We start from the raw sequence: 27,284 nt of genomic DNA, 5'->3' as shown, positions 1-27,284 counted from the left end.
TGAGTCGGCGGGAGGGAATGGCGGGGAGGATGCTGGGCAGGATGTTGGGGCGGGGGTGGGGGGGGGGGGTGGAGGATGCTGGGGGACGGGATGCTTGGGCGGGGGGGTTGTCAGGGCAAGGCGATGCCGGGCAGGATGTCGGGGGGGGATGATGTCGGGGGGCGGAGGGGGGATGCCGAGTGGGATGCCCTGGGGCGGGGATGCCGGAGGGGGAAAGCTGAGCAAGATGCCGGCATGGGGGAGTGGGGTGCCGGGCGCGATGCCAGAGGCGGGAGGGATGCTGGGCGGGATGCGAGGAGGCGGGGGGGGAAATGCCGAGGTGGGGAGAAATGCCGCTAAGGGCTCCCGCCGTCGCTCCCCGCGATGGCGGGGGGCGGGAGGCTGCGGGCGAGGGGGCGGGGCTCGCGGCCACCCCCCCCACCCCCTCCCCGTCAGGCGGAGCCGCCACCGCCCCCGCCCCCGTCCCCGTCCCCCGTCGGCGGCGCGGTGCGGGGCGGGCGGCGCTCCCCGCCAGCGCAGCGGCATGAAGGAGCCGTCGCTGCCCGGCACCTCGCTGCAGCGGGCCTGCCGCCTCCTCGTCGCCTTCTGCGCCCTCCACCTCTCGGCCACGCTGCTCTACTACCTGGCCGGCAGCGCCCTGCGGCCGCCGGGCAGCCCCGAGCCGCCGCGCCGCCCGCCCCCCGCCGACCTCCCACCGCCGCTCTCCCGCCCGCCGCCCGCCGTCCGGTCCCGGCCCCCGCCTGCCGAGCCGCCGGGGCCCTGCCCCGAGCCCTCCCCACTGCTCGGTGAGTGCAGCCCCGTCGGGGTTTTGGGGGGATGGGGGGCTCCCATCCTCTCCTCACCGCCCCCCTCCCCCGCCCCCCGACGGCAGCGTCCCCCCGCCGCACGCTCGGTGCCGGTGTCCCACGTGGGTGTCTGTCCCCCGTGGGTGGGTGTCTCTCCCACCCGCGGGGGTGACAGCGGAGCGGCTGCCCCCACGCAGCCTCACGGCGCCCAGCGGAGGGGGATTGTGGGAGAATCCCCGGGGAGCCAGTGGAGTTTTTTTTGGCGGGGGGGACCGACACGAGTGCTCGCACAGGGAAGCCCCGGGGCTTTCGGGGAGCGCTGCCTGCCCGCCCGGCTAGGTTTCTTTCTGGTTGCCGGAGCGGTTGGGTAATTTCCTCTGGGAACTCTACCCAAAATACTCTCCTTGCGCAATCTCGCGGGGAGGCTCGGGCGGGCCGGTTCGTGCCGTGCGGGACCGTCGCGGTCTTTTGTTGTGCGCGGACCGGTTCGGTGAGCGGCGGGGGTTTTGGGAAAAGCGTTGCCGGCCCGGGTCGGGGATACCAACGTGTGGAGCATCCCGGCCGCGCTTCCCGCGGTGCGGCATCCTGATACGTGGCAGCCCGGCCTGAGTTTTATCGGGGCTGGGGCTGTGCTCCCCACTGGCCCTTCCCTGCGGGGGCTGCTGTCGGGTTCGGTTTTGACACCGGTCACCTGTAGCTTGTTTTGATCCGCAGGCTTTGGAGGTGGGGGCGAGGTGGTTTTCAGCTTGTTTTCCTCCCCTTGCGAGGCTCTTACCCATCTTGTGCTGTAGGTCCAGTTCCTTACCCTGACCTGCTGCCATCTCAGTTGGTGGGGACCTGGCCACAAGCTATTTTGGGGCCTGGGGCCCGGGGATCATCTCCCTCTTCATCAGTGCGCCACGTTAGCACAGGCACCTTTCTTACCAGAGATGACAAGGGGGGAAGAGACTTCTGAGGAACTACCTGTGGTTTTCAGTTTACGAAACCGACACAGAAATTCATAGTTTCTCTGGGTGCTCGCTGGTCAGCTGTTTATGGATCGATGCGTCTGAATGACAAATGACTGGTTTGTTATTTTAGGAAGGCGGTTTTGAGGTCACTAAAAGGAACTGTGCTGTTTTGTTGTTGTTGTTTTTGATTCGTATCTTTCACTTTTTTTTTTTCCCCTAGATCGCTTTAAGTTGAAAGTGGCTGTGCAGGCCTGTCCTCGCGGAGTGGATGTGGGAGCGCTTTATGAATATGGGCTTTGCTTTACATGGTCTCCAGTTACCCTGATCCTCTCAGGAGTGAGTCATGTGCTTTTGAAATGCCTGGAGTTTAGAGAAATGCTCTTAGCGTCCCCAAGATTCAAAGCGTTATTGGAGTTAAGTCACTGAAGGATCTGTACTGTCTTTGTAACATCTTCAGTGCCATTTCCAGAATCCGCCAAAGGCCAGCTGAGGCTGTTGGAAGTGGTTACAGATGTTGAGAGAGCTACAGGGTCGTGTAGAAAGTAGCTCTTTGCAACGCGGTAGGGAAATGGTTCCTAGCTGCATTGCCTTCAGTGCTTGCGGGGCAGCGCAGTCAGATGCAGGCTGGCACTGTCATGGCTTCAAGGTTTCTAGCCAGCATATGAGTGAGAAACCTGGCGGGTGTTTAATTTTCTCCTGCTCTTTGCAGGTTTTGGTAGCAAACAGTGTTTGTAAAACAATCCTGTCGTGCCTCGCATGTTGGTCAGGGCTGAGTTTGGCTGGATGAACATCTCATGTGTCTCTAAGGCCACTGTGAGGGATGGAAAGGTGTGCACTCTGCAGGCATTTCTAACACTTAATTCACCCACCTAGAATTAAAAAAAAAACCTTCTGTGCACGAAGCTCCTTATCAGTATGAACATAACAAGCAGGAACCAGCAAGGACCTTCCTGTGATTCCCACCTTCCCAAAGCCATGCAGAAGTGCTCTGATGGGAACAGGTAGCTCCAACAGCCCCACTCCGTCAGCATAAACTTAAATGCATCTCATCCTTGCATCTCATCCTTTTTCTTATTATTTTCTGCTTCCCTCCTCCCGCCCTGCCCCCGTCATTGGGAAGCATGTGATGAATCACGCAGGATATGTGTGACTGAGCTGCTCGGGCTTTTAGAACGGTCAAATAGTCAGGTACTCGTTTCAGAGACCCAGAGTTTTCTTTCTAGCGATATTTAAAGAGAGTAGTTTACAATCCCTGCTGTCTGGCTCTGCAGCAAATGCATTAGCTGAATGAGGTTTAATCCCTACAAGAAGCTGCCAAATTTAAAATGCTTTTATGGTTCACTTGCCTTTATTTATAATTTAAAAGCATTATTCAAGGCTAGAGAAATATTACCATAATTCAACTTTGAATTAAAAGTCCTTAATAGCTATAAAAATCTCTAATACAAGGTAATATAAGCATTCTGGATTTATGCTCCAGTCGAGAGCTGCGTGCCAGTGAATATCTTAAATGGGGTATCGAGAAGCCGAGCCCGCTTCCTGTGGTGAAATTTCAGCCTCTGAGAAGCTCAAAAGCAACCAGATCCAGATATATCCTGCAGGTGTCTGTTCCCCAAACTGTTAAGTTCTTTAGGAGCCTTAGAATAGTTTTGTTTGTTTGTGTGTTTTTTTTAAAAAAAAGTTTAAAAGTTGCTCTATAGAAATAGTATATATATTGGCCTAAAAAGTGCTTTCAAAACAGTCAAATGCTTTTTTCCTAGCTTTTCCATGAGGTCTTTGTGTTTTGCTGATGGGGTAGTTACGTGCCTGCTGTTTTTAGGAGAGGGTGTGGGAGAGGGCAGGTTCTTTGGTGCAAAGATCCCTCTCCAGGAGTGCTCATCTTAAAGCAGCGCTTATCTTTCGGTGCCAGAAGCAGAATTTAATGGACAGGCTTATCTATGTTTCAGGGATGTTTCAGGCATGTCATTTTCAAGTCCTGCCTGACCGAGAGCACTTGCTGTTTGTGGAGGTTATTTTAGAATACAGCTGTCTCCTTAGCCATTTTTGACCCTCGCTGAGATGCCAGGTGTGGCTGGTAAGGGACGGCAAACCGGAGAGATGTGTTCTCACCCTCAGCCCCGTGAGCTTTTCGGGGCAAAGACAACCCAAGTGCACTAATCTTGTTGCACTCAGGTGCCTGGCTCAAGAGCTTTTCATTCCCAGGTTTAAGGTTAGATAACTGACGACTCCAAACCCTAATGATTGAGTGATATTGATAAAACAAACAAAAAAATGAGGTTAATCCATGAACCAGTGAACTGTCCAAAGCACAAACCACCAAAGATGCACTAATTTTCACTGATGCTTAAAAAGGAATACAGTTTCCAAATGGCTATTTGCTGGGAGATCTGGGGCATGCAAGCAAAACAACTGTTTCTTCAAGGTGCCAGAGTCCTGGACAGAAACTGATGCTTCCCACTATTAGCAAGGCATGTTTAAAAAAATGAGGGTTGACAGAAAGGACCTCCTTTGGCCAGCTTGTGGGTGTGGGTGAGCAGCCGTCACTTGGTTCGAGGGGGAAGGACCTGTGGCATGGGTTTTCTCTTTGGTGCACCACTTCTGATGCCTGTGTATTCAGTGCGAGCAGCCACTCTAAACTGTAGGTAAGTGATGAGAGGAGACAGAGGTAGCCTGTCAAATCGGTGGTGATGCTTAGTCACTGTATTACAGAAGTTTTTAGAGCTTATGTGCCTGAGGGGTGAGTGGATTCACAAATAATCTACTTTGAGGCTCCTGTATGTGTGGACTTTGCACGGCCAGGGGTAGAGGATGCTTTAGCAGTGGCAGAATCCTAGCGGGGCGTAATCTGTGGCGAGAGAGTGAAAACCTAAGAGGTGCTGAAAACACTATTTTCTAAGAAGATTTCTGGTGGTGACCATGACAGAGGGGTTTGGTAGGTTTGGCATGCATGGGGTCTGGTTCCTGTCATGCTGCCCACCTGCGGTCACGGGCTCTCATCTCCCCGTGTTGGGGGGTTTGTGCCTCAGAAGCTGGGGTGGAGAATACCATGTGGTGGAGAAAGCATTTGCTTTACACGGAGCATCTCCCCCTCCTCTCATCTGAAATTGCTGTTGTCTGCTTTGCTTTTTTTGTTTATGTTTTTTTTCAAATCTTTCCAATGCAGCCGCTGTCTCCACTCGCTCCCGCCTCCCCCCACAACTCGGGTGCTACAGGCGTCACTTTGCTCTGGGCTCCAGGCTGGGGTTGTGCTGCGTCCCTTCACTGCCTTGTTTCGAAAAAGTAAAACAGAAACTCAAAGAGAAGAGCAAGGAGAGGGCTGGGGGAGGGGGAGCTAACACGTGGACCAGTTTGCTCTAAGTTAGGCTTTCTTGGCCTCCAAAGAGAGGTTGGGAAACTATGTTAAATTTCTCCAAAGAATATGTTTAAGATGTTTGGCAGGGAGCAGATGTGCGATCCTGGCAAGGCCACCGACAGCTCTGCAGCTACCCGTGCGGTGGGGAGCACATCACACCTCTGAAGCACTGGAGGGCAGAGAGCAGCCTCTGTGGTGAAAGCATCCCTAGCATCCTCTTCTCTGGTCAAGTGAAGGTCAAGGGCTGTTAATTGGGCTTGCAGACTAACTTGGAAAGGTGCGGTGCCTTCCTGGAGCGTGGCTTTTTCAGGGACACAGCGCAACAGACAGGATGTGCTGGGAAGAAAAGGAAAGTTTTTCGTCTCGTGCATTGAGTGTTTTATAATGTGCTTGTTTCTCTGCCAGCACTGATCTGAAGCAACAGCTAGTTTCTTTGGAAAGTGGGCCAAGTTTGTGTTTGGAAAGAGACAGACGCTTGCAGCTTCCTGAACTGCACTTGGATGCAGTTAAGCTCTCAACTTTTCCTCCTCTGATGTGGAGCTCCTTAGTCTGACTTGGCTCGGCAGATGGAGGACATTGTCACTGTGTTGAGGGCCACCTCCCCAAAGGGTAGTGTGCTGGGGATCCACGGTCCTCAGCAGGGAGGTCCTCTGGGTCAGGTGGCCTTCTGAGCAAGCCCGAGGTGCTGGGCTGCTGAACTCCACCGCTCACCTCCTCTCCTCTTGGGACGTTCAGGGCACAGAGACAGCCAGTGCTACAGTGTTGGGGCCAAAGATCTGGGTTTTTTCTGGGATGCGGATGGAGCAGTTTCAGTGCCGAGCTCGCCCTTGCCTCTCTGGGTTGGAGAAGGTCTCACTGCTCAGCCTGTCCCCACTGGCACAGTGTTATTCCTTGTGCAAATCAGTGCCTAGAACCCCTGCCTGCAAGGAGGGGTGCTTGGTGAGCCAGGCATGGGTTAGCATCTCCAGACGGGCAAGTAGTGGCCGTCGCCACCAGTGATGCTGGGGCACAGCGAACCACCTTTCCAGCTGCCTCCCGGCTGCAGCTGAGCTGCAGGAGCTTGGGGCAGTCCCCAAGCCCCTGCAGATGTTTGTCTGAAAGAGGGCGGCTTTTGTCAACTCCTCTACCACCAGTCCCCAGGCTGGGGTGTCACTGGACTCGCTTTGAAGGCCCTTAGCTGCAAACGTGTCTTGCTGAAGCTGGAAATGGCCTTGTAAAGACTTTACGGGATGGGTTTCCGCAAACCTGTGCAACTCAGGGCCAGCGGGGTTTTGGCTGCCATCTCCCCAGGCCTGCAGTGCCCTGCTCCTGTCCTCGCCATCCGGCACTCCCCACCGCCGGTGACACCCCATGCTTTTGGGGGCGCATGAACCCTGGCTGAGTTTTAGCCAGACAGACGCACCCTATGCCCCACCTGGCATCCAGTGCTCGCCCACGTTATCTGGGGAGTGCACCCCAGCCCCAGGGCAGCGCTGGGATCCAGGTGCAGCCGCCACCGGCAGGATGGGATGGGATATGGCAGGGGACCTGGGGGCTGCCTTGTGATTTGGGGCTGCCCCTGGCAAAACCATGTCATTAGGATGCCACTCATCCCGGGAGAGCTCCTGTCCGCTCATCCCATCCCATCCCATCCCATCCCATCCCATCCCATCCCATCCCATCCCATCCCATCCCATCCCATCCCACAGCAGGGTGGGGGGTTCCCAACAGGGGGCGGCTCAGCCTTTTTCTGATCTGGGCCTCTCTGTTTGTTTGTTTTGAGTTTGCTGTTTGAGGGCCTGGAATTCAATTTTGCGGCGGCAGTGAGCAGGGCTAATCGCATGCAGATTGCCCGGCTCAAAGGCAGGCGGTTCAAAGCTGCTTCAGTGAGCGTGCGCTGGATCTGAGCCACCGATGAGGACTTTGCTTCTCTCCCAAAAGAACCTTCTTGTGGAAACAACAATCTCTTTTATTTTTTTTTAAAGATGCTGTGTGCTAGTGTGAGACCTTGTGTTGGAATAAGCAGCATTTGGGGTTGGATTAAGAATATTTTTTCTCTGGCTGTAGTCGCTCAGTTGATCATGCAAACCTGCTGTCGTGCAAACCCAGTGAGGCCAGTGTGTGTGATCCTCATTTTTTTCAGCCTGTTTCCCTTTGGGGTCCACAGTTGCTGTTGCCAGATGCTGTGTAAGCCTGCCTAAGACAGGGCATGTGCTGCTGTAGCAGGCTCAAGCCTTGCGTTGGCGTAGTTGACGTCTGTAAAGGGATGCAACTTCACAAGTGTAGACCAGCCAAAGAAAACGTATCCCGGTCCTCGGGAAGGCTTTCTTTTCCTCACTAGGATATTTCTAGCCAGACACAAGGATGTTGTTTTTTTTTTAAAAACGCTCATGGAGGAGCAAGAGCTGCAGGCAGCAAGGGGCAGCAGCTGCCAGCCAGTTTGCAAGGAGGCAGAGATGTCCCTATGGCCGTTTTGGCCAGTGGGTTACATGTCAGCAGAGTGGGGCTGCTCGAGGGGTGCTGGAGCTCTGCCTTCTACCAGTCCCGTCCCCCCACCCCAGTTTGAGCCTGGCTGGTGCCGCCTGCGTGGGTGCTGGCACAGCTCTGAAGTTTGGCTGACTTTAATAGGAAACGCTTGCTTCGCTGAGCCGTGGGATGCAGATACCTGCCTCCCCTGGAGCTGCCACGTGTGTCTGGAGGCTGGAGCGACCCCTGCTCCACAGCCTGCGGTGGGGGGACTTGCCTCCACATTTCCCGGAGTGGAGCGGGTTGTGTTTTTCCCAGACAGGGTAGACTTGGTGTGGCCAACAGTCCCTTCCCTTTTCTACTGGGCCCCTGCAAAATGAGGGGTTTTTTTTGCCTTTCTGGAAGTTCTGCTTCTCTTTTCCAGCTTTCCTTTTGCCTGAGGTTTGTCTGAGCGTGGCAGTGCGGGTAAGCATGTGGCTGGCCGGTTGGAGAGCAGTGCCTGGCTCCCGGACAGGGCGACGGAAACATTCTTTTCCACACTGTTCAGGGAGAGATTTTTTCCAACCTTCATGCCGCGCACTTTTGCTTTCATTCTCACTAAATTAAATATCTGAGATGTGCACTTAGCTTGAAGCACGCAGGTGAATTTGGCCAATTTGCCCAGTGAAGTGCTTGGGACACAAGGCAGTCTGATGGACCACCTCTCCAAACCTGCCCGTGAACCCAGCTGCTCTCCTTCCCCTCTCCTTCTGCGGGGGCTGCACCACCCTCCTGGGGAAGGAGTTCCCCCCCACACCCTGTCCCACCTGAACCCCCCAGGGCTGCACTTTGCAGCTGCTGGCCCACGTCATATCACCCACCACCACACTCTTGGATGGAGCGTGGTGCCGTCCTGTTCGCAGCCCCCCTAGGGATGCACCTGGCTCTGCGGGGCATCGCTGCTTGTGTTTTCCCTATCCATGGTCCGGGGAGGCCAGAGCAGCCTCTAGATTTGTTACACCATGAGGCCAAGTGGGTTCTGGGCTTAGCTTGGGGGGCAAGGGGGTTCCTGAGCCCCCTGCTGCGGGGACCGCTGTCTTTTTGCAGGCCTCACCTTTTGCTTCACAAGAGAAGCTGCTTCCTGTTTTTGTGTGTGCCATGACGGCCCCCCCGGCATATGTGCCTGTGCAACACTTTTCCTGTGCACCTTCCCTTTGAGCAAAAACGCTTCTGAGTGTCAGAGATGGAGGGCGGCAGGGGGTTGCTTTGGTTTTTGTGTCTCTCTCTACCCTACCACTGCCAGCTAAAACCTACTTTTCCGTCTCGGAAGCATTTGGATGCTTTTGTGTCTTTTGCAAGCTTCCGGCAGTTGCTTATTGATCTTTCGAGGTTTTCTTTTGCTAAAAATGTATGTTGAAGGCTCGTGAAGCTGCTCTGTTGGAGCTTTGTTTGTAACTCTGAACCCAAAATTTATCTCCCTATAAATCCCAGGCCACGTGGATGACCGTAGCTGCAAGGCCTCATAGCTCTGTCATGCCTGTCTGGTTTTAGCAGGGGCTCGGTATACAGTGACTCCTATGTCAGGCAGTCACCTTGAACAGAAGCAGAAAGAGATTGAGATGGAGTGAATTAGGCTGGAAAGTTTATCTACTAAACACAGATGGGACACAGTTCTGGCTGGTGGGACAGCACTTGCAGTAAACTTTGCACACTTCTTGGACATCTTGTCCTGAGTCAGCATCCTTCGGAGACAAAAGCCTGCTCAGTAAGTACCCAGGTAGTCAGATTTCAGTCAAAGTGATTAAAAATTAGCGATTGGAACCATGGCTCTGGTCACCGGTTGGAAAACCTGCATTTGCAGATTTGGCTTTAGCCTGATCCTGCTTGGGAAGTGAGCGGAAAGCATCGATTCACAACGGGTGGTATGTTGCTGTTGCTTTTGTCAGCCTCATGGCTTGACGAAGCTGAGTTTGTTTTAGCCGTTCTGTATTTGAAAACTGCCTGTTCAGGTTTTTTTACATTTTCGTATTCTTACTGACGCCAGCGAATGTATTAAGCGGGTGATTTGCGTCAGGCCTGTCTCAGAAGCGGCTGCGCATTGGCTCCCTCCCTGGGGCAGCATTTGCGAGAAGGTGTGCAGCCTTTAAAACCGATCTGAATAACCGGAGTGTACAGATTGTTTCTCACCAGTGTCCTTCAAGACTGAAACTGTTAAATCTCTATGTCTTCTGCTGCTGGTTTTTGTCATGAATGTGTTCTCCCCTCTCATCTTTTCCTGCTGGTGTTTCAGCCTCTTGAAGGCGAACCAGAGCAAGTGCTGGGTGGGATGAGAGGTCTGCACTTGGCCCAGGGGCCTCGTGGGTACCAGCCTCCAAAAATTCCTGCTTGCAGTGTCCATACACTTGTGGCTGTCCTTGCCCAGCTGGAGCTCACAAGCCGCCAGCAGGAGATTTCCCCTGTAAATCCGCCTAAATGGCAAACTTTCATTTCCTCCTCCCTGACGCTGCGTGAGTGAGTGCGAGACATTAAAAGAGCCTTTATTCCTTAAACCAGAAAGCATCCCCCAGGCGGATGGGGCTCGCGACTGGGAGACGAGAATGCACGCAGCCGGCCCCGGGCAGGAAGAGTTTTGCTCGTTACTCGGTGGGACGGCAGCCGTCCGGCGCCTGGGAGTGAGCTGGGATGGCAGGGCCCCACGAAGGGATGTGCGGCTTCCGCCACACTGCTTCCTGCAGCGTCCTGCTGGGTTGGTCCCGCTGCTGGCGGTGGGGTGCGGACAAGGCAGGAAAAGAACGTCTCTGGGTACAGATGCCCCATGTAATCGTGTTCACTGGCCATGACCAGTTAGGTGAGCTGTGCCCAGTGCAATGCCTTCTGCTGTTTTACATGCAGGAAAGTGTATCATCGTCCTAACTGTGAGTGTTGGTCTCCTAATGGAGGTGATGCTGGGGGAAGCAGGCATGAAGGCAGGTTGAGGCCAGAGGCTGTGCTGGGAGAGTGCTTGCCACCACGGCGGGGAAACAATCGCCAATTTCGGAGGAAACGATGCACTCTCTTCCCCTCACTGCTCTGGCACCTGTCCCACCGGCACAGGGGTGGCTGTGCTTGGCCCAGTCCCGGTTGTGCTGCTGCGTGTTCCTTCCTGCCTCAGTTCCTTCTATTCTTGCCTCTTCCTCCTGCTGCCCTTTCAGCTCTGGCTGTGAGCCGCTTTTCGTCCAGAGAGGCTTCGGCCCCAGCCATGCAGCTGCAGGGCAGGACCCGGCTTGTGCTGTGGGTCAGAGAGGGTGGGGAAGCAGGTAGGCTCATCGGGGATGCAGCTGGGAAGTGCAGGAGTGCCGAAAGCGTGGGCAGACTGATCCTCGTGCCCGGGCTCTCAGAAATTGCTGCTGTCTTCTTGTGTGAGTTGGAAACATGCAAACTTGCCCGTTCAGCCTGTGCAAAATGCAGGGACTGGGAGATGCCTTTGCCTCCTGCCTGGTGCCGATTTCTGCGAGGTCTTGTGTCCACTGCGCGGGTGGTGAATCAGGCAGCAAAGCTGCCCACAGGCTTACACTGAGCACCTCTGCCTGTTTAGCTAGTCTCAGTCTTGCTGTCTCCAGCCCAACTGAGCATGGGATGGTGGAGCAGCACAACTGAACTAGGGTGGCTTCTTCTAAATGAATGATCAGGGAATGAGCCGTGACCTTGGAGCTTTATTTCTGCTTTTTCAGTAGTCACATGTTGGGGTATGCATAAGGTTGATTGTGATGGCTGCTGTCTTTTAGAGCTCTAAAAATCACTTGTGCCCCCTTCTCAAAGAGCTCCATGAGTGCAGTGTACCCACCATGGGCATGTGCACACATTTTGGCTGTGCGTGCCCTCGGAGAGGCCTGGGGGGTCTCTTTGGCAAATGCAAAGAGGAGGTGGTAGCTCTAAGACATGACTGTGTGCATCCCACACCCAGATGGTGGGGAGGGTACAGCAGCCAAATCTTTTAAGGAGCGATCTGCAGCCTTGTTCATGGTGAAGACCTTCTGCTTTATGCACAGGGGCCTTGGCATCCCCACCCGCTGCAGAGATTTTGGTGGGAGCTGAGCATGCACACAAAGCCTCTTTTTTTTTGCTTGTCATTGCTGGGAGCAGGATGTGGCTGCGAGAGAGGTCCTTCTGCAGGCAACCACCACGCTTGTTAGGTTTTTGCAGCAAGCCTGTTCATCAGGGCTGGAGAGGCTGGAAGCAAATGCTGCAGGAAGGCCAGGCTGGATGTTATGAGAGGGCATGCACAAAAGGGCTGCGGTGAGCGATGCCGCGCTGAGCCCCAGCCCCACATGCAGCTGTATGGGAGGGACTGCTTCAGGGCCAGCACGGCCCAGCAGAGAAATCCTGGCAAGCAAAGAGCACTCGCACAGACATATGAGCCAAAGTCTTGCAAAGTCGGTCTCGTCCGTGTCAGTGCCTGGGGCTGTCACTGCCCTCTCTCAGAGGCTGCCATCCTCTCTCTGGTGCCAGGCAGAGGGACTTCTCAGCTTTACACACCAGTTTTGCCACAGATTATTTCGGCGGCTTCAAAACCTGCCACTGTTGAAACCCTGTGCAGGAATTGCCAACCTGCATGCAAATCTGGATATGTTTTTTTTAGCAGTTCTAACACAGGACTTTTAATAAATAAGGGGCATCCCTACAGAACACTGAAAGTATTTGTAAGAAAAAAACCAAGAAAGGGGGTTTTGTTCACTTTGCATGTGGCTAGCCTTGGCGTAAGTAATTACATTGGTAGGAGAGCAGGACTATTTTTGAAGTGCTTAACTCTGACACTGTGCGAGGCGGGTGAGAGCGCAGAGGGCAATGGTCTCCTCTGGGCTGGTTTTGTGGCACACATGCCGGTGGGAGTGCAGCTGTCTGTTTGCCACGCGAATAGGAGGATTTTCAAGACTCATTTGGCATCAGCGACTTGGTTGGGGTCTGATAGCAAGACGCTCCCGCCTTTGCGCGTTTGCTCTGAACGGTGTCGTGTGGTCACTTTGGGTATGGCTGTTCCAAGCTTCAGCACCTCTGTGCATTGCTGGGATTTTGTTTGGATATAAACCTCTGATTTAAAAAAAAAAAAAAAAAAAAGAAACAAAACCCAAATGTGTGTAAAGGGTGTGTGCTCAGAGAAGTAGGTTGTGTGTGCTGACTCGCTTTGTGCTGTGCCTCTCTTCCAGTTGGTGCACTACGTGTGGAGTTTTCCCAGCCTGTGAACCTGGAAGAAGTGGCGAGAATAAACCCAGAGGTCAAAGCAGGAGGTCGTTTTGCTCCGAAGGACTGTATAGCACTTCAGAAAGTAGCAATAATCATACCGTTCAGGAACCGAGAGGAGCACCTGAAGTACTGGCTTTATTACCTGCACCCAATCCTCCAAAGGCAGCAACTAGATTATGGAGTATATGTTATCAACCAGGTAAGATGCTAAAACCGTAGGGTTTTATAATGCTCTCGTTACAGTCCCAATGCGCCCTGAAACAGCGGAGTGGTTGCTTTATCCTGAATGGCAGTGGGTTGGCAGGCAGGGATAAGGTTGCTTTAAGAAAAAGAAAAAAAAAAAAGGCTGTAGCACCAAGAAAAAAGGTGAAAATTAACACGAGAAAATTTACTTCAATGATTTTAATGGAAAACCTAGGGTCTCCTCCTCCAGTCAGGCACTGTTCACTTTAAAGGGCTTCTGCTTAACAAAACCACTTGGCGAGGAAGGAAAATATCCCTAATAGCAGAACCCAATCTAATTTCTATTTTCAAATATTCGTTTTTCCCAACTGCTGCAGGAATTGCATATGGAGATCTTTAAGGTGACAAGGTAGCGTTAATGCTTGATCTGGCATTGGGTGTGACATAAAGCTGTAGGATTTCACTTACTTTCTCAAACAGCTTCTGTTCATGTTAGTAATAGTGCACAAAGCGTCAGGATGCAGAAAGCAAAGCTGTGGCAGTGGAGCAGGTGAGTTATTGTCTTCAGGTGAATAGAACAGAAAAGAAACAAGTAGTGACAGAGGAGAGAAGGATGTTGGGTTTTTTTTTCCTCGATATCTGGTGGCCTTAGACCTGTCTTTTAAAAAAAAAAAAAGGCATGTTTCACTCCAGACAAGCTGTCTTAATTGATATTGTAATGATGGTTAAATAAGTGGGTGTTGTTCACACTTGGAAAAGCTTAAAATGTGTAGGCATTTGCATGGGCTGCAGCGTGAAAGGGCAGATGGAGTTCTGAGAGCCCCAGCAGAGACGGCTGGCTGGGCACAGCACAGTTTCTCTGTGTTATATCCTGTTTTCTCAGCTCTGTAAAAACTGAGATAAAATAACATGCTTCTTTAAATGTAACTCCTTAAGTCTGCAGATCAGCCGATGTGCTTGGGCATATCAGACACCACAAATATTTAAATTGGTCGCCCAAGCAATAAATTTCCTCACAGAATTGAAAGTAAGGGGAGACCTTTTTCTAGAGGGAAAACCAATACTCTGTTGCTACTATTTCTCTTACTTTGCTCATTTCTAGGGTGCCAGAGAGCTGGGCAAAAGCGATTTGTGGGCAATTAGCAGTAGCTTCCAAGCACATCAGCTGAGATGCTCCCTTGTCTGCGGCCGACTGTGCTTGTGGCCTAGCAGCCATGTTGCTGAGGGCACAAAGGCGTTTCTGCAGCATGCAAACTGGCACGATATGCCCTACAATTAAGCCCTGTAAGGTGACCCTTCCCGTGTAACACAAAGAGCAGCTGATGCTGCTGCGGTCTAGCAACACAGGGCCAGTCCCAGCCCTTCATCCCTCAGGCCGCATTTCCTTGCACGTGCAGCATTTGCCTGTGGAAGTTACTGGTGCTACAAGGTTGCTCGAGCCACGGTCCCCACCAGTCACTGAGGTGCAGGTTGGTGCAGGTGGCAGAGCAGCATACCTCCCTTTTCTGAGCATGGCTCAGAAGTGAGGGTGCGGTGCGGCTTCCCACAGCGATGCTGTGGCAGGGGCTGCTGCTCTCCCAGGGAGAGCTGCTTGCCCACGATATGGGGGCACCGCTGGTGGGCAAGCGGCTATCTCCCATCACAAAGAACCGACGGTGCAGCTGGGGCTCGTATTTCCCCATCAGTGGTGTTCCAGGGTAAGGAAAGGCATGGGTTCGATCACGTGGAGCTGTGCTGGTGCCTGTAAAGGCAGACAGTGTCCAAAGCCCAGTCGGAGTTCCCGCTGCTGCTGCAATGGTGCGTGCTGGCTTGCATTGCCCTGCGTTGCTGGCTCCTCCTCTTCTCTGGTCCTGTCCTCCAGTGCTGGGGCTGTCGGGCTGTCTGTGTGCTCTAAAGTTAACCCTCACAAAAATTACTGAAGCAAATGCATTTTTGAGATGCATGCCTTGACCAAAGTTGGAGTGGGAGTGACATCCGGTACATGGGGGTATATACGTCCAGGATACATCCAGCAGTCAGATGTAGGTTTACATCTGACTTCAGCAAGTTTGACTTGCGTTAGCAAGTATTCTTAATTGCTAACCTAAATAAACATGCTCCTCCTGCATGCCTCTGACAAGCTGTCTCTGGAAGAGGCAGGGTGGTCAGTGGTAGTAAACCCACTGGATGCGTCTCTTGAGGTTGAGTGGAAACGTTGAATAGAGAGAGTTGCAGAAAATGTATTAATTCTGCCAGAAGTACAGTAGGAATATGGTCTTATTTCTCTGCTGTCTTGACAATTGCTTTTCTCTTTTTCTTGTCTGTCCTTCCCTTTGCATCTGCCCTCCTTTTTTTTTATTTTATTTTTCCTTCTAGTGGGGAAATATTACCTTTACTTGTTAATCCTGTCTGTAGCAAAGCAATCACTGAAGCAAGGAGAATTACTGTGTGATCTGGTTCTTACACGCTGCCTACATGCTCTTCTGTGCTCTGCATCTCGTAGAAAGAAAGAGGAGCGCTGAGCCCTGCTACTGCTGCACTGGTAATGTCAAACTTCTTCCTTTCAGCGCAATGTGTTTCCATCACGAGTCCATTGTGTCTCCACCATGCTGTTCTTGCGTGCTTGAATGCCTCAGAGTAGGACTTGGCTGAAGTCAGGGGGATGATGTTTGTAAAATGTCTGGTGTGTTAACAGGAGCCAGTGGAAAATATGTATTGTGCATCACCCTCTGCACCCCACTCCAGGCAAAACCCAAACCCAATGCGTGGAGTCACAGTTGTAGGATCTTTCAGATAAATCTGAGATGAGGATACGCAGCTGGGCATGCTTTTTGTAGCACCCATTCAATGCCATGCAAGCTTGACTTCATCAAATGAGGAGGCAGTGGCAAATTTGTGGTGTCTCCCTCAGTCCCGCTCACTCCCACCATTACCCCTGTGCTCTCCAGCACCTTCAGCTGGGCACTGAGGACTAGAAATTAGTTTTCTCACTGCTGTTCAGCCTGTGCAAATGCCATGTGGCCAGACTAAAGTTTGGGAAAGGGACGACTTAGCAAATTCACTGAAAACCACGCAGTTGTTACGGTTTTCCACTGGCCCCTGGCATTACCTGCAGTGTGCTCGGTAGCAGTTTCCAGAGAGCGTGTGTCCGCGTGTGAATGCAGAGTGGTTGGAGCATCGCACTTATTCATCTTATTTTGCAGGGGCTGTCAGGACCCCCCAGGTACATGGGCAAAAGAGGGAATTGTGCTTGGCTCCTGCTTACCCTCGCAGTGGTGGGGAGGTGAATTTCCCCTGCGGCTGCTCTGTCCTGCTGCCCAACATAATGGTGCTGAGGCTTCAAAGCACCCTGTGATGGAGAAACAGCTAAGTGTCTCCTGGTGTCTCTGTATGGCCCTGGAAATTTGTTTCTACCTGCTCAAGTCCACTGGAGCGTGGACTTTTACGTGGACGTGGTGCGTGTGGTTCAGGCTGTCTTGAGGGATCCCTGACTTAGATAGCAACCTGCCATTGGAGGTGATGGCTCTCTCCGAGCTGGCCAGAAACACATATCCTCACCATTACCTCCCTGAGACCAGGCGAGTTTAGGGTCCAGGTGAGAAAGAGGTAGCCACAGGTCCTCTGCTCGGCTGTGCTGTCTGCAGGAGGAATCTCAGAGCTGCCTCCTACATGGAAGTGGGAGGCAGGACAAATTGGGACAGATGGCTTCTTGTTGCTTTGCAAGCTCTTTAGCTTGAGTGATAGTTCCAAAAAGCTCCATTTTATCCATCTGGCACTAAAAAATGGTAGTATCATTTGGTAGATTTGGCTGAGCAGACCAGATTCAGCAAAGGTAAGGGATGTGAAGTAAAAAAGCCTGGATGTTCTTTTGCTCAGGCTGATCATGTCCAGGTGTGAGAAGGAGTCAGCATCAGATCCTGCAGGACTGAGGCAGCAGGTTCTCTGCCCTCAGCCAGTCTCTCATGGACCAGGGAACGGGGATGAACTTGGACGTGTTAGGAGAGACATAGGGAGTAAAATCAGGAGCTAGAAACAGGTGCTCGGCACCAGCACTGAACTCAGACATGGGTTAAGTTTCAGGACAAGATAACATAGGGAAAAAATTGTCAGGGGAAAAAACAAATAGCAAAAACATGCTTGAACTACATCTTTCCTCGTTGAAAGCTCAGGAAATAAGTGTGGAGGCTATGTCGAGAGCTTGACTGCATTGTTACAACAGCAGTCTGTTGCACTGCCTAGCTCTTCAGGATGATGCTTCTCTGTCCAAGCAAGTCCAAACTGATCCATTTCCTTTTGGGAAATAACAGAGAGCCTCTATGGGATGAGGAGCTGCCAAGTAGAGGTGAGGGCTGCAGGTTTCTTCAGTTCTCCTTTATCTGCTCTCTTGAGGGTCGCCTGTGGTATTGTGCCCTGCGCTGACCTGGAAGATGCACCAGCATAGAAAGGAGATTTCCCAACTCTGGTTTTTTGGGGTTTTTTGGGGGGTTTTTCGTTGTGGTTTTTTGTTTTTTTTTTTTTTTTTTAAGTTGAGGATCAGTCAAAAATGGAAGCCTGCAGCATGCTTCTGAGTTTTGGGAGATGTGAGTCTCAGATGCTGCAAGCATGCTAGTGCTTTCACATTGCCTTAGGTAAAGAAACAGAGCTTTCTACAAAAAGGGAAAAAAAACCTCTTCACAGTGTGAAGCTGTGTGGCCATCTGGCAGGAGCCATGTGAAGTGTTTGCCATGTGTCTGGTGCATCTCCATGCGTGGGACCCCAGCATAGCCTCTGCTGGGGTCCGGTGGTTGAGACAGCAGGAGGGTGTCCTGCGCACTCCTGGTCTGGTCACTGCGCTGTGCTCTGGGGTTCTTCAGGGAGAGGTTTAAAAACAGCTCCTTATAGCATTGTTAATCCCTAAGTGTCACCCAGACGCGTTAGAGGCTACCTGAAGGCGTGCGTTAATTACGGCTGAGCCTCTGCTGGTAGCAAAATTGGTGTGAAGTGCCCTTTGCCTTGAAATTTCGTTATGAAATGAGCAGTGTGAGAGGAAGACAATCTCTTAGACTCGACCCTGCAGGTGCTTTGAGATGTGAGCACACTGCACTTTGCACCAGCACTGGGAAAAGTCTCCCTTGGGACTATGAAGCCAGACCTGGGTTTGGTGCCGTGGGACCTGAGGAGCACTTGGCAGCTGGGGCTGGGCAGCCCCCTTCACCAGGAGAAGAAAACCCTCTGATACCACAGCCTCAGTTTCTCCTTCTTCTCAACCTCTTTGTTCGACTTTCCTTCATTTTCTGCACTCAAGTTTTCACTGCCCTTGCTTATGCATGATGGTGATCATCTTCCCACCACCTGAGTTATTGTGTGAACCCTTTTGTTTCGGGTGAGGATGCTGAAAATTTGCTCAGATCCTCCTCGGTGAAAGCTCGCTTCTCTCTGTGAAGTCATTTATGCCCGAGGCAGGTGAGGAATGCTTTTGAAAACCTTGGTTTGACACTTGCATGTTAAAACCTTCATTTGAAAGATATTTGTGGGTGTTTCAAGAACCTGCATTGGCTCTCCAGCCCTAGGTCCGTTAACTACCCTGGATTAAACAGTTTCCAAACTGATTATTTATTAACCAGGCAAAGCCATTTGGGAGGAGGTGATGTTTTAAGCTGCTGCTCCTTGGGCACAGTATTTTATCCATCCTTGATTTGCGTCCGGTGCCGGGGCAGGCGGGGGATAGCATGGCAGGGGAGTCCATTGGCTTGACACTGCTCTGACGGTGTGGAAGGAGGAAAGGTGAGATGTGGTAGAAAATAAAGGATTTGGCAGTCTTGGTTTCCAGGCTGGCAAAAAACTTCAGCGATGCCCTATGTGTTCTCTTCCTCCTGCTCTGTTCCCTTGCACAGGGTTTGGGTTCGAAGCTACTGCTGCAAAGTTGGGTCCTGGATTTGAGAACCTTACTCTCAAACTACTGGTATTCTCGCTTTTGTGGGTATGATCTTGTTTATTTCAAAAGTACTCGAGCAATTTGCAAGCCTGTACTTGCGCTGAAAGCCACCTGTGCTTTTGAAACATTTCTGCCTGAGAGAGCCCAAACTGATTTCTCCTCAGGCGCCTCGTTGCTCGGGGAGGAGAGCAGAGAGTTTCCTGCCACGCTCTCTGCAGGTCCCTTCATTCACTGTGCTTGCCCTGGGATAAACGTGCCCTGCTGCGGTGTCAGCTCTTTGCAGGTCCTTCCCATCATGGTGACAGCCATCCTGGTTTCATTTCCCGAGCGAATCCTCCGGGATGGATGGTAGGTCATGCCATGCTCTGGCTGGCAGAGAAGGGACTGTGCATTGCAGCAGACGGTGACATCCAGGCGCATGAGCCATAGCCCTTGCAGGAAGCAGTTCATGCCAGGCTGCCATCCAGTAAACAGCGTGGTGTGTCACAGCCACACGCCGAAGCAGCAGTGCCCTTTACGGGGACCGGGGAGCTTCCTACTCCCATGTGTGCACAGCTGCCCAGGACTTGGCACAGGAGCGGGAGCGAGTGGCAGAGCATCAGACCCTAGCTCCTGGTGCCACCCTAGTGCTTTGCAAATTGGGTCTGGTGCGGGCTCACGTGTGCCGCTGAGCAGAGGCCGTGCCACGGTCCCGCAGATATCTTGTGGCAGTGGCAGAGCTTAGGAAGAGAATGCCGAAATCCTTACCACAGAAAGGTTTTGGTCCATGGTCTTTGTTCTGGCTGTAAGCCAAAGCACTGGCAAGGTTTCTCTCTGTGGCAAGGGTCCCTTCTTCCAGAGGAGCTCATCTCTCTTTGCTTTTCTCCTCTGCTCCAGGAAGCCCCAGGTGCTTGCCCCAGCAGGCTGTAAACTTCATCACAAAATTCAGTGTGTGTGGGGTGGGATGGGGGCACCGCTCAGCAGAGCCTCCCGTCAAGAGAGGGAAGCTGAGCCGGGTCCAGGCTCTCCTCAGCCATTTCGGCTGTCCCCATGGTTTGCAGCTGGCTCAGATGCCATCATGGCTCAGAGCTCATTGCAGACATCCCACGGGTGCTGCAGGGGAGTGCTCCGGCTTGATTGCAGTCCCTCACAGGCACGCCAGCCCAGTGCGACAACACTGGCGTCCGGCGACAGGTAAGAAACTGCTCATGTCAACTGTTAAATTTAAGTCACTTAACTGTTTTTATTTGTTTTTAAATTAGGATGGAGAAGAGGAATTTAACCGTGCTAAACTGCTGAATATAGGATTCGCAGAGGCTTTGAAAGAGTATGACTATGATTGCTTTGTGTTTAGTGACGTAGACCTCATCCCAATGGATGACAGGAACACCTACAAATGTTACAGCCAGCCACGGCACCTCTCTGTCTCCATGGATAAATTCGGATTTCGGTGAGATGCCTTTTGGAGAGGCATTTTGTTCCTAATACTGGCGTTGGCCTAGCAGGCCGGGTGCAGCATTACACATCCCCACCCACCATTGAAAGCATGGGAAAATGTCTCTGGCAAAAGCCTGTCTTGGCGTGTGCATCCCTGCGGGGAGCGGGTGGCTGGGAGCAGGATGGGCTGGAGGGGAGGAAAGGGGAGAAATGCAGCTGAGCAGTTTATTAAAATTCACAGCTTCTGGAAAGTGAAATGTAGGGCGAGGAAAAACTTAAGACCCTGTCGTTCTGCAGATGCCCGCATATCCCTTCTTGTGTTTCAGGCTGGAAGACAGCTAGTGTTTCCACCCAGACTGAAAAGTGAGACACTCTCACACAGTCAGAATTATATGCAGCTTTAAAAAGACTGCATCAGATGCTATTTTAAGAGCTAAATGAAATATTTTTGGCTGTTCGATTTTTGGGACGCTGAGGGACCTGCCTTGGTATCTGAGAGCAACACAAAATGAAATGCCTTTCAGCATACATTCGGGTTCAGCAAGCTACTGCAAATAAAAATGTGTCTTGCTTTTCCTTTCTTTTTTTTTTTCTATCCCAAATCCCCAAGGGGGAGTTTAAAAGCTTGTCTATAAGTGAAAACCGGTCGTGACCCATGGTGGCTGGTAGTGCTAAAGATACAGCAGTGGTGTTGGTGGCAGAGTCTTTGCACTTCTCCGCTCCAGACACGAGCCCTACTTGGAGCAGGACTGTCGCTGGCACTGTGTGACAGCTGCAGTTTTTTCTTGCAGATACGTGAAGCTTAGAGCAGAAATGGCAAGCCCCGGGGGGGTTTCTTGGGTGCCTTTCCTGATCCTATGGGTCTGGATTTCATCTGTTCCCAATCCCCTGGTGACTCGTCCCCCGTTTTGAGTGGGAGCTGGTTGGTTGGCTTTGTGCATGCAAGGTCACAGTACTGGCTCAGTTCTGGGCTGCAAGATTTTCTTTGGGGCACTGGGGAGCGTGGAGGCGAGCCGCGGAGCTGCAGGAAGAGGAGACTCTGCGTCACCTCCGATGCTTCGCTGAGCTCTTGCCACTCCCAGGGCATGCATGTCACCTGTCTGTCCTTTGGCAAGGTGACGTGCATCTCACCGGCCTGTCCTTTGAGGACAGGGGACTTCTCAGTGAAAGGCTGCAGCTGTTGCCAGTTGCAAAATACTTCCCAGCTGTATTTGGGTCCAAGCCCTCCATCTTCCTCTGCCTCTGGTGAGTCCAGGGCACTAAAACATGCCCTGCTCCTCGCTTGCAGCAAGCGGTGGGGTAAAGGGCAGCAGCAAGCCCTTTTGGGGCAGGCGGGCTGCTCATTGGCTAGCACCTTTCCTCCTCTAATGGCCTTTTCTCCCTGCTTCCAGGTTACCTTACAACCAGTATTTTGGAGGCGTCTCTGCCTTGAGCAAAGAGCAGTTCACAAAGATCAACGGATTCCCAAACAATTACTGGGGCTGGGGTGGCGAAGATGATGACATTTATAACAGGTAAATAAACACCTCCTCGCCTTGGCACCCAGAGTGCCTCTGGCGTGGGGATGAGCACAGACCTGCTGCTCTTACTCATGTGGGGGGGGGGTGTGGGGTGTCCTTCCACCCTGATCTCGGGACCCGCCTCTCTGGGTGCAGGACGGAGGTAGCATGTGGACAGCCTGTTCCTGCTGAGTGCCAGCACCCCTTTTTGCAGCTCCCAAGGTGCTCTGGGGAGTGGGTCTGGCTGGAAAAATCCCACCCCTCCCCTACACAGGCATCGCTCATTGGCCATGCAGCCTTGCAAGCATCCATGCCGGTGCATGGGTTGTAGCAGCGTGCTTCTGGATCTCCCTGCACTGGCTGAAGGAAGGGGATTCTGGGTGCACAGTGGGGTGGAGAAAACCTTGACCCATCTAGCCCAACATAGCCCAAGGCTTGGCTGGATCTGCAGCCTGGTAGAAGGTCCCTTTGTTCCCAGGAGAGCTTTGTTTGTCAGGCTGTAAGCGGCTCTAAATAACACCCTGAGCCATCACTTCCTGCCCGGAAGGAAGCCAAACAAGGCTGAGAACTGCAGGAGAAGAGGAAGGTGTTTGCATAGGGCAGGCTGGGACCACCCCTTCCCGAAAACTGGGGCAGAGGCTGGACATGGGGTTGTGCTACCTTACGGCTTCACATCCCTAGGGCGGTTGCTGTGAGAAATCATTGTGGGGAGCTTGGATTTGGGAAGCCCTCTTCACATTTCTCAATGGCAAAGCCACTCTGTGTGGGCTTTTCTCTGAGCTTTCCAAGTTCGTCTGTGCTTCAGGAAGGGTCTTCCTAAAAGTGCTTGTACCTTCCTGAAGTTCAGCACTTCTTTTTGAGAAACCAAGCAAGGAAGAGCCTTCCAGTGGGGCAAGGCATTTGGAGCAAGGTGGTAGTCCTCCCTTTTTGGGGCACTCAGGTTTTGAGGAGCAGAAGATGCTATGTAGAAATAAAAAGGGAGACACAAAGAGGAAGAAACCAGGTACTTTTTCAGCATTGGTGCCCCTAAACTGCAGGTGCCTTGCAGAGAGCATGCAAACAAAGACCGATTGTCCCTTGCTTGGTGGGTCCCAGCTGGGACCACTGTTGCTCTGACCGTGCATGTCCCCTCCGATGCTGCTTCACCACCATTCACTTCAGCTCCTACCAGCGCTGCAGCCTTCACATCTCCAAAAATGAACGCTCTTCTGGCCCATTTCCAGATAGGTTGAAAACTAGGTGCCTCCCATTCAAATCCCAGTCTGCAGCCTGGAGCAAGGTTAATGTAGGCCTTGGAGGAGCTGGTGGTGCAGGTGAGGGTACGGTGAATTAGCACATCCTTGGTGTTGGCAAAGGAATGTCTCTTTTCCCCATGCAGATGTGCCAGCGCAGAAAGGGACTGGCTTTCCCTGTTTTTGGTGTTAGCAAGCCTGCAAAGACACTAGTGACATCCTTGAAGAAGAAAAAAAAAGGCAAAACCAAATGGTTATTTGTGGAAGGTGTGGCAAAGCATCCCACATCCATCGCCTGTCATGAGTGTTTAATGTACTTGCTTTTTACAGGCTGGTGTTTAAAGGCATGGGGATATCCCGTCCGGATGCCATCATTGGGAAGTGCAGAATGATTCGGCATTCCCGAGACCGCAAGAATGAACCCAACCCCGAGAGGTGCGTCTCCTCCTGTCCCACAGCGAATTCTGGGGGCTGCTTGGCTTTCTCTTTGAAAAATCCGAGGGCAGAAAGCCTGTGGCCATCTCCTCCCTTGCTCACCTCCCTGTTCTCAGCGCTGTACGCTGCCCCCTTCCCCTCACCAGTTATTTACCTTACTACAGATCTTTTCCCCAAGATTTCTCTATCGTACAAATGCCTCTTGGCCTTTTTTCTTTTTCCCCTTAAACGCAGCAAATTAAGCTCGCAGCAATTCTTTCCAGCTTGCTTTGGCATATAAAACCTGTGCTCTAGTGCAGAGCTGGAAAAGGACCCGTGTGATTTAAAAGCTTGGCTGCTTTTTCCTGGCTAAAATTTGACCCCATAGGAATGCCTTTACCCACTGCTCAGGCTGGCCAAATCTGGGAGTTTTATGGGGACCTGTACTCCAGTTGTTCTTAAAACACCGGAGACGCCGCCTGAAAGGCTGTAAAAAGGTCCTGCGAAGTTCGGGTTGTTCAAATTTTTTTTTCTTTCTTTGTTGTTCCCCCCCACCACCCCCAACCCCGTTCCTCCTTCCGCAGGTTTGACCGAATCGCTCACACAAGGGAGACAATGAGCACTGACGGTTTAAATACACTATCCTACAAGGTGTTAAGAACTGACAAGTACCCTCTGTATACAAAGATCACAGTGGATATTGGCTCGCCGAAGAGCTAACACAGACACCAGAGAGACCTTGCCTATGCTGCCCGGGACATCTGGCTTCACTGATGCCTTATATCTGCTGGTTTTATAACAGTTGCAATCAACAACAAAAAAAAAGCCTCTTTCGTCATGCCAAAGCGTCTCCAAATTGGTTGGTCTAGTGCATTTTTTTTTTTTTTTTTTTAATTCCAAACTTGACTTTACACAACTTTCTAGCTCTCCATTGTTTTATAAGTCCAGAAGCTGTACATAAGAGTTGTAAATATTTACTTTGCCAGAAAATGTTGAATCTGATCTATTTGCTGCAGTGCTCCTCATGCTGAGTTAATTGCTGGACACAGATTTTAACCATTACAACTGTGATGCATCAGCAAATACTGCCCATGATACCTTGATATTTTAAATGACGTGGATGAAAACATTCCTTTTAATTCATTCCTGGTTTTACTGTATGAAGGACTGTAAAATGCTGCTAAAATTGTACAAGTTTACGCTTTGCATTGGATTTTTTTAATGGAGACAATATCATATATTTTATCATAGTGACCAAAACAAGCATTCTCTCTGTGTGCAGAGCAAGTGTTGAACAATCAAGTCTGGATGCAGTGAATGTCATTATTTCTGTTAGTCTCAAAGGAGGCTTTGAGCGAGTTGAGACAGTTTGCCAGTGAGCTCTCTGCATAAGGTGGGAGCTACGCAGATGGCATCGGCAAAAACCGCTGGCTTCAGACAACCTTACTTCTGGATGTGGTAGTGACTTTTTGCCTTAGCATAACACTACCTGGGGATTTGGGTGGGGGAATGCCGGGGGGAGTGTTTTGGTTTTTTTTTTTCCCTGAAATAAAGACGAATGAATTTGATTGCATTATGAAATTATGGCCTTAAAATTTGCTGACATTTGTTAACGGTGGTAGAAAGTTACCATGCTATGTAAATGTTGTCTGAAGCTTCCTAAAACCAAATTTTTCTCTTGCAAGGTCATGCATAAAACTTGAATTCACTTGTTACTTCGGTTGTTGTTGTAACATTTTAGTAACTTTTAAAAGTAATTTGTATATCATAAGCAGTATATTTAATACCAGATTAAACAAGGGTGCAGCATAATAGGATATGATTCAAGGCCTCCTTTATCTTCAGAGTAGTAGGCTTTTCATGTGTGTCATTATATATAAGCCATGCATTATCTTAGCTCTGCATATTTGTCTGTGAAATCTCCTGCGGTGCTGAGATACTCATGGCAGGGCTGACATCCAGTCATTTTTTTTTCTTCGCCTGAAGCCTGTTGCAATGTGTGTGTCCTCTGTCAGGAAGCTCCCTTCTGATGTTCTCGGGCTTGGAGGGACATGCGGGTTTTGGAGTACTGCTTTCTGTCAGTGCACCGGAGCACCACCTGTACAGACACCCCGCGTTTCCTTCCCGTCACCGTGTGAAAGCCTCAAGCGCTGACACGCTCAGAGCTGGTTTAAGTGATTTTAAGCTGTCAGCCAGAACTGAGGACTGAATTCCTTCTGGCATGTCACGTGCTTTGCCACCAGCTCTGACCACAGCAATTTGCACTTCCTTGGCCTGTGCTGAAGGCTGTTGATATCAGGGATGCTCGTTGTATTGGGGATCATCTTCAGCACTGCCTCTTTTTTTTTTTACCCCTTTTTTTATTTTGTTTTTTTTTGGTTTTTTTTTTGAGACCTGAAGGTTTTGCCGAACCCTTGCTCTGCAGGGGTGGGATCCTGCAGGGGCCGAGGGACAGTGCGCTTCTTAAGCTGGCAGTGGCTCAAAGTATGCACGGAGACTGTAATTACCAGGGAGATACCCAGCTGCCTTTTCAGTCTCACTTTGAAAAAGTGTTCACTCCCTTCGCTTAAAAGCTGTTGCTGGCCAGAATTGCTGCTTCGGTCGTGCTGGGAGGTGAGAGAAGGTGGACTTGCATGGAGCAGGAGCGAAGCGTGAAGAAGCAGGGTTGTGTTTAATAAGAGCTGCTCTCTTGTTCTTATTGTTGCATTAAAAACATGACTCCTTTGTGGCAGGTCAGGCTCCAGCTCTTGCAGATATAAAGGGGTGCAAGAAGAGGATGTGTTACAAAAGTCAGGTCAAACATCTACTTGTAAAACATCAGTGTGGCTTTAGTCTGCACCAGTAACAGAGACACAGGCGAGGACTTTATTTTTATTTTTTGTTTTTTCAAAGGTGCCTTAGAAGCAGGGCCTCGCTCCCACAGGTGGCAGGTCAGCACCAAAACTTGGCGAGGCTCCACTGAAAATCCCAGGTCTCTGCAGAGAGCACCTTCATTCTGTACTGAGCCTTTTCTAAGTTGGAGAGCTGGGACCTTCAGCTGCAGTGGTGTCTGTCTGCTAACAGGCTATGCAAAGGGGCTACCTGTTGTAATTCAGTGGTTCGTTTTGGCTTTTTTTTTTTTTCCTCTTGCCTTAGATTCTCTGAAGATTAGGAAAAAGTTAGTGTAACGACTCACTTCCCTGTATGCTGAAGTCATTGTATATCATGGAGGTGGTCTGAGCACTTGTTTCTGGCTGTTGCAATCAAGGGTTTCTACACATGTGCCTTGAAAGAGGAGAGAAATGGAAACTGGAAAACCAGGAAACCTGGAAGTCATTTTCAGCAGAGTGACACTAGTGGTGCAATAAACTGTTGCTTAATTTCTCTTTTACTGCTAAAGCCACAAGCTATGTAAAAGCTGAGGCTGCCTTTCATTGCGTGTTTCACCCTTTGGTGCTGACCTGTGGTTTCTAAATCTCATTGTCCCTGTGTAAACTGTATCGATCAAACTCACAAAATGCTCATGAGTCAACCTGGCCATGAAATTTCTCTCCCGGGGATTTTTGGGGGCCTTTTCCACAAAGGCCCGTGTTCCACAGAAGTGAATTCTGGCCGTGACCTGTGGTGGGTGGTGTTTTTTCCTCTCCCGTACTGATAGCAACACTCAAAGTGATACTGTGTGTAACAGCTGAAACCCAGAACAAACTGCAAAGGAAACGTGAATGCTTGGCTTCTTTGGGATTATTGTTTGCATGTGAGGATGAGGGAGGGTCCTGGCATGCAGCTTTTCCCTAGACTGTCACTTGTGTACTGGACTGCTTATGGGTTTCCTATAGATGGTTTGCTTTTGCATTTTTTGTCATTTATATATCAATGGATATATAATCTAATGTTCCTACTTTACTATTGATGTCAAATAAAGTATTTTCAGTTACAA

At 51.1% G+C, this 27,284-nt stretch overlaps 1 protein-coding gene across 1 annotated transcript; it reads left to right on the top strand.

Annotated features, from left to right (window-relative positions):
* Positions 1-495: 495 nt before the first annotated feature.
* On the top strand, positions 496-27,284 carry B4GALT1 (beta-1,4-galactosyltransferase 1). Its single transcript, XM_086770615.1, has 6 exons — positions 496-785; positions 12,695-12,930; positions 20,049-20,236; positions 21,615-21,737; positions 23,285-23,389; positions 23,953-27,284. Exons 1-6 carry the CDS (start codon positions 524-526, stop codon positions 24,086-24,088), a joined length of 1,050 nt encoding a protein of 349 aa, XP_086626741.1. The 5' UTR covers positions 496-523; the 3' UTR covers positions 24,089-27,284.

This window comes from Chlamydotis macqueenii, chromosome Z (genome assembly GCF_036417535.1).
Source record: "Chlamydotis macqueenii isolate bChlMac1 chromosome Z, bChlMac1.mat, whole genome shotgun sequence".
Lineage (NCBI taxonomy): Eukaryota > Metazoa > Chordata > Aves > Otidiformes > Otididae > Chlamydotis > Chlamydotis macqueenii.
The sequence above is the reverse complement of the archived record's forward strand: the minus strand, read 5'-3'. Positions and strand labels throughout refer to the sequence as shown.

Excerpts from the sequence above, each read along its gene's own strand:
- B4GALT1 (XM_086770615.1), top strand. The coding sequence starts at position 524 with ATGAAGGAGCCGTCGCTGCCCGGCACCTCGCTGCAGCGGGCCTGCCGC. Across the intron at positions 12,931-20,048 it reads GAGTATATGTTATCAACCAG|GATGGAGAAGAGGAATTTAA; the intron begins GTAAGATGCTAA and ends TTTTTAAATTAG. Across the intron at positions 23,390-23,952 it reads AATGAACCCAACCCCGAGAG|GTTTGACCGAATCGCTCACA; the intron begins GTGCGTCTCCTC and ends CTCCTTCCGCAG.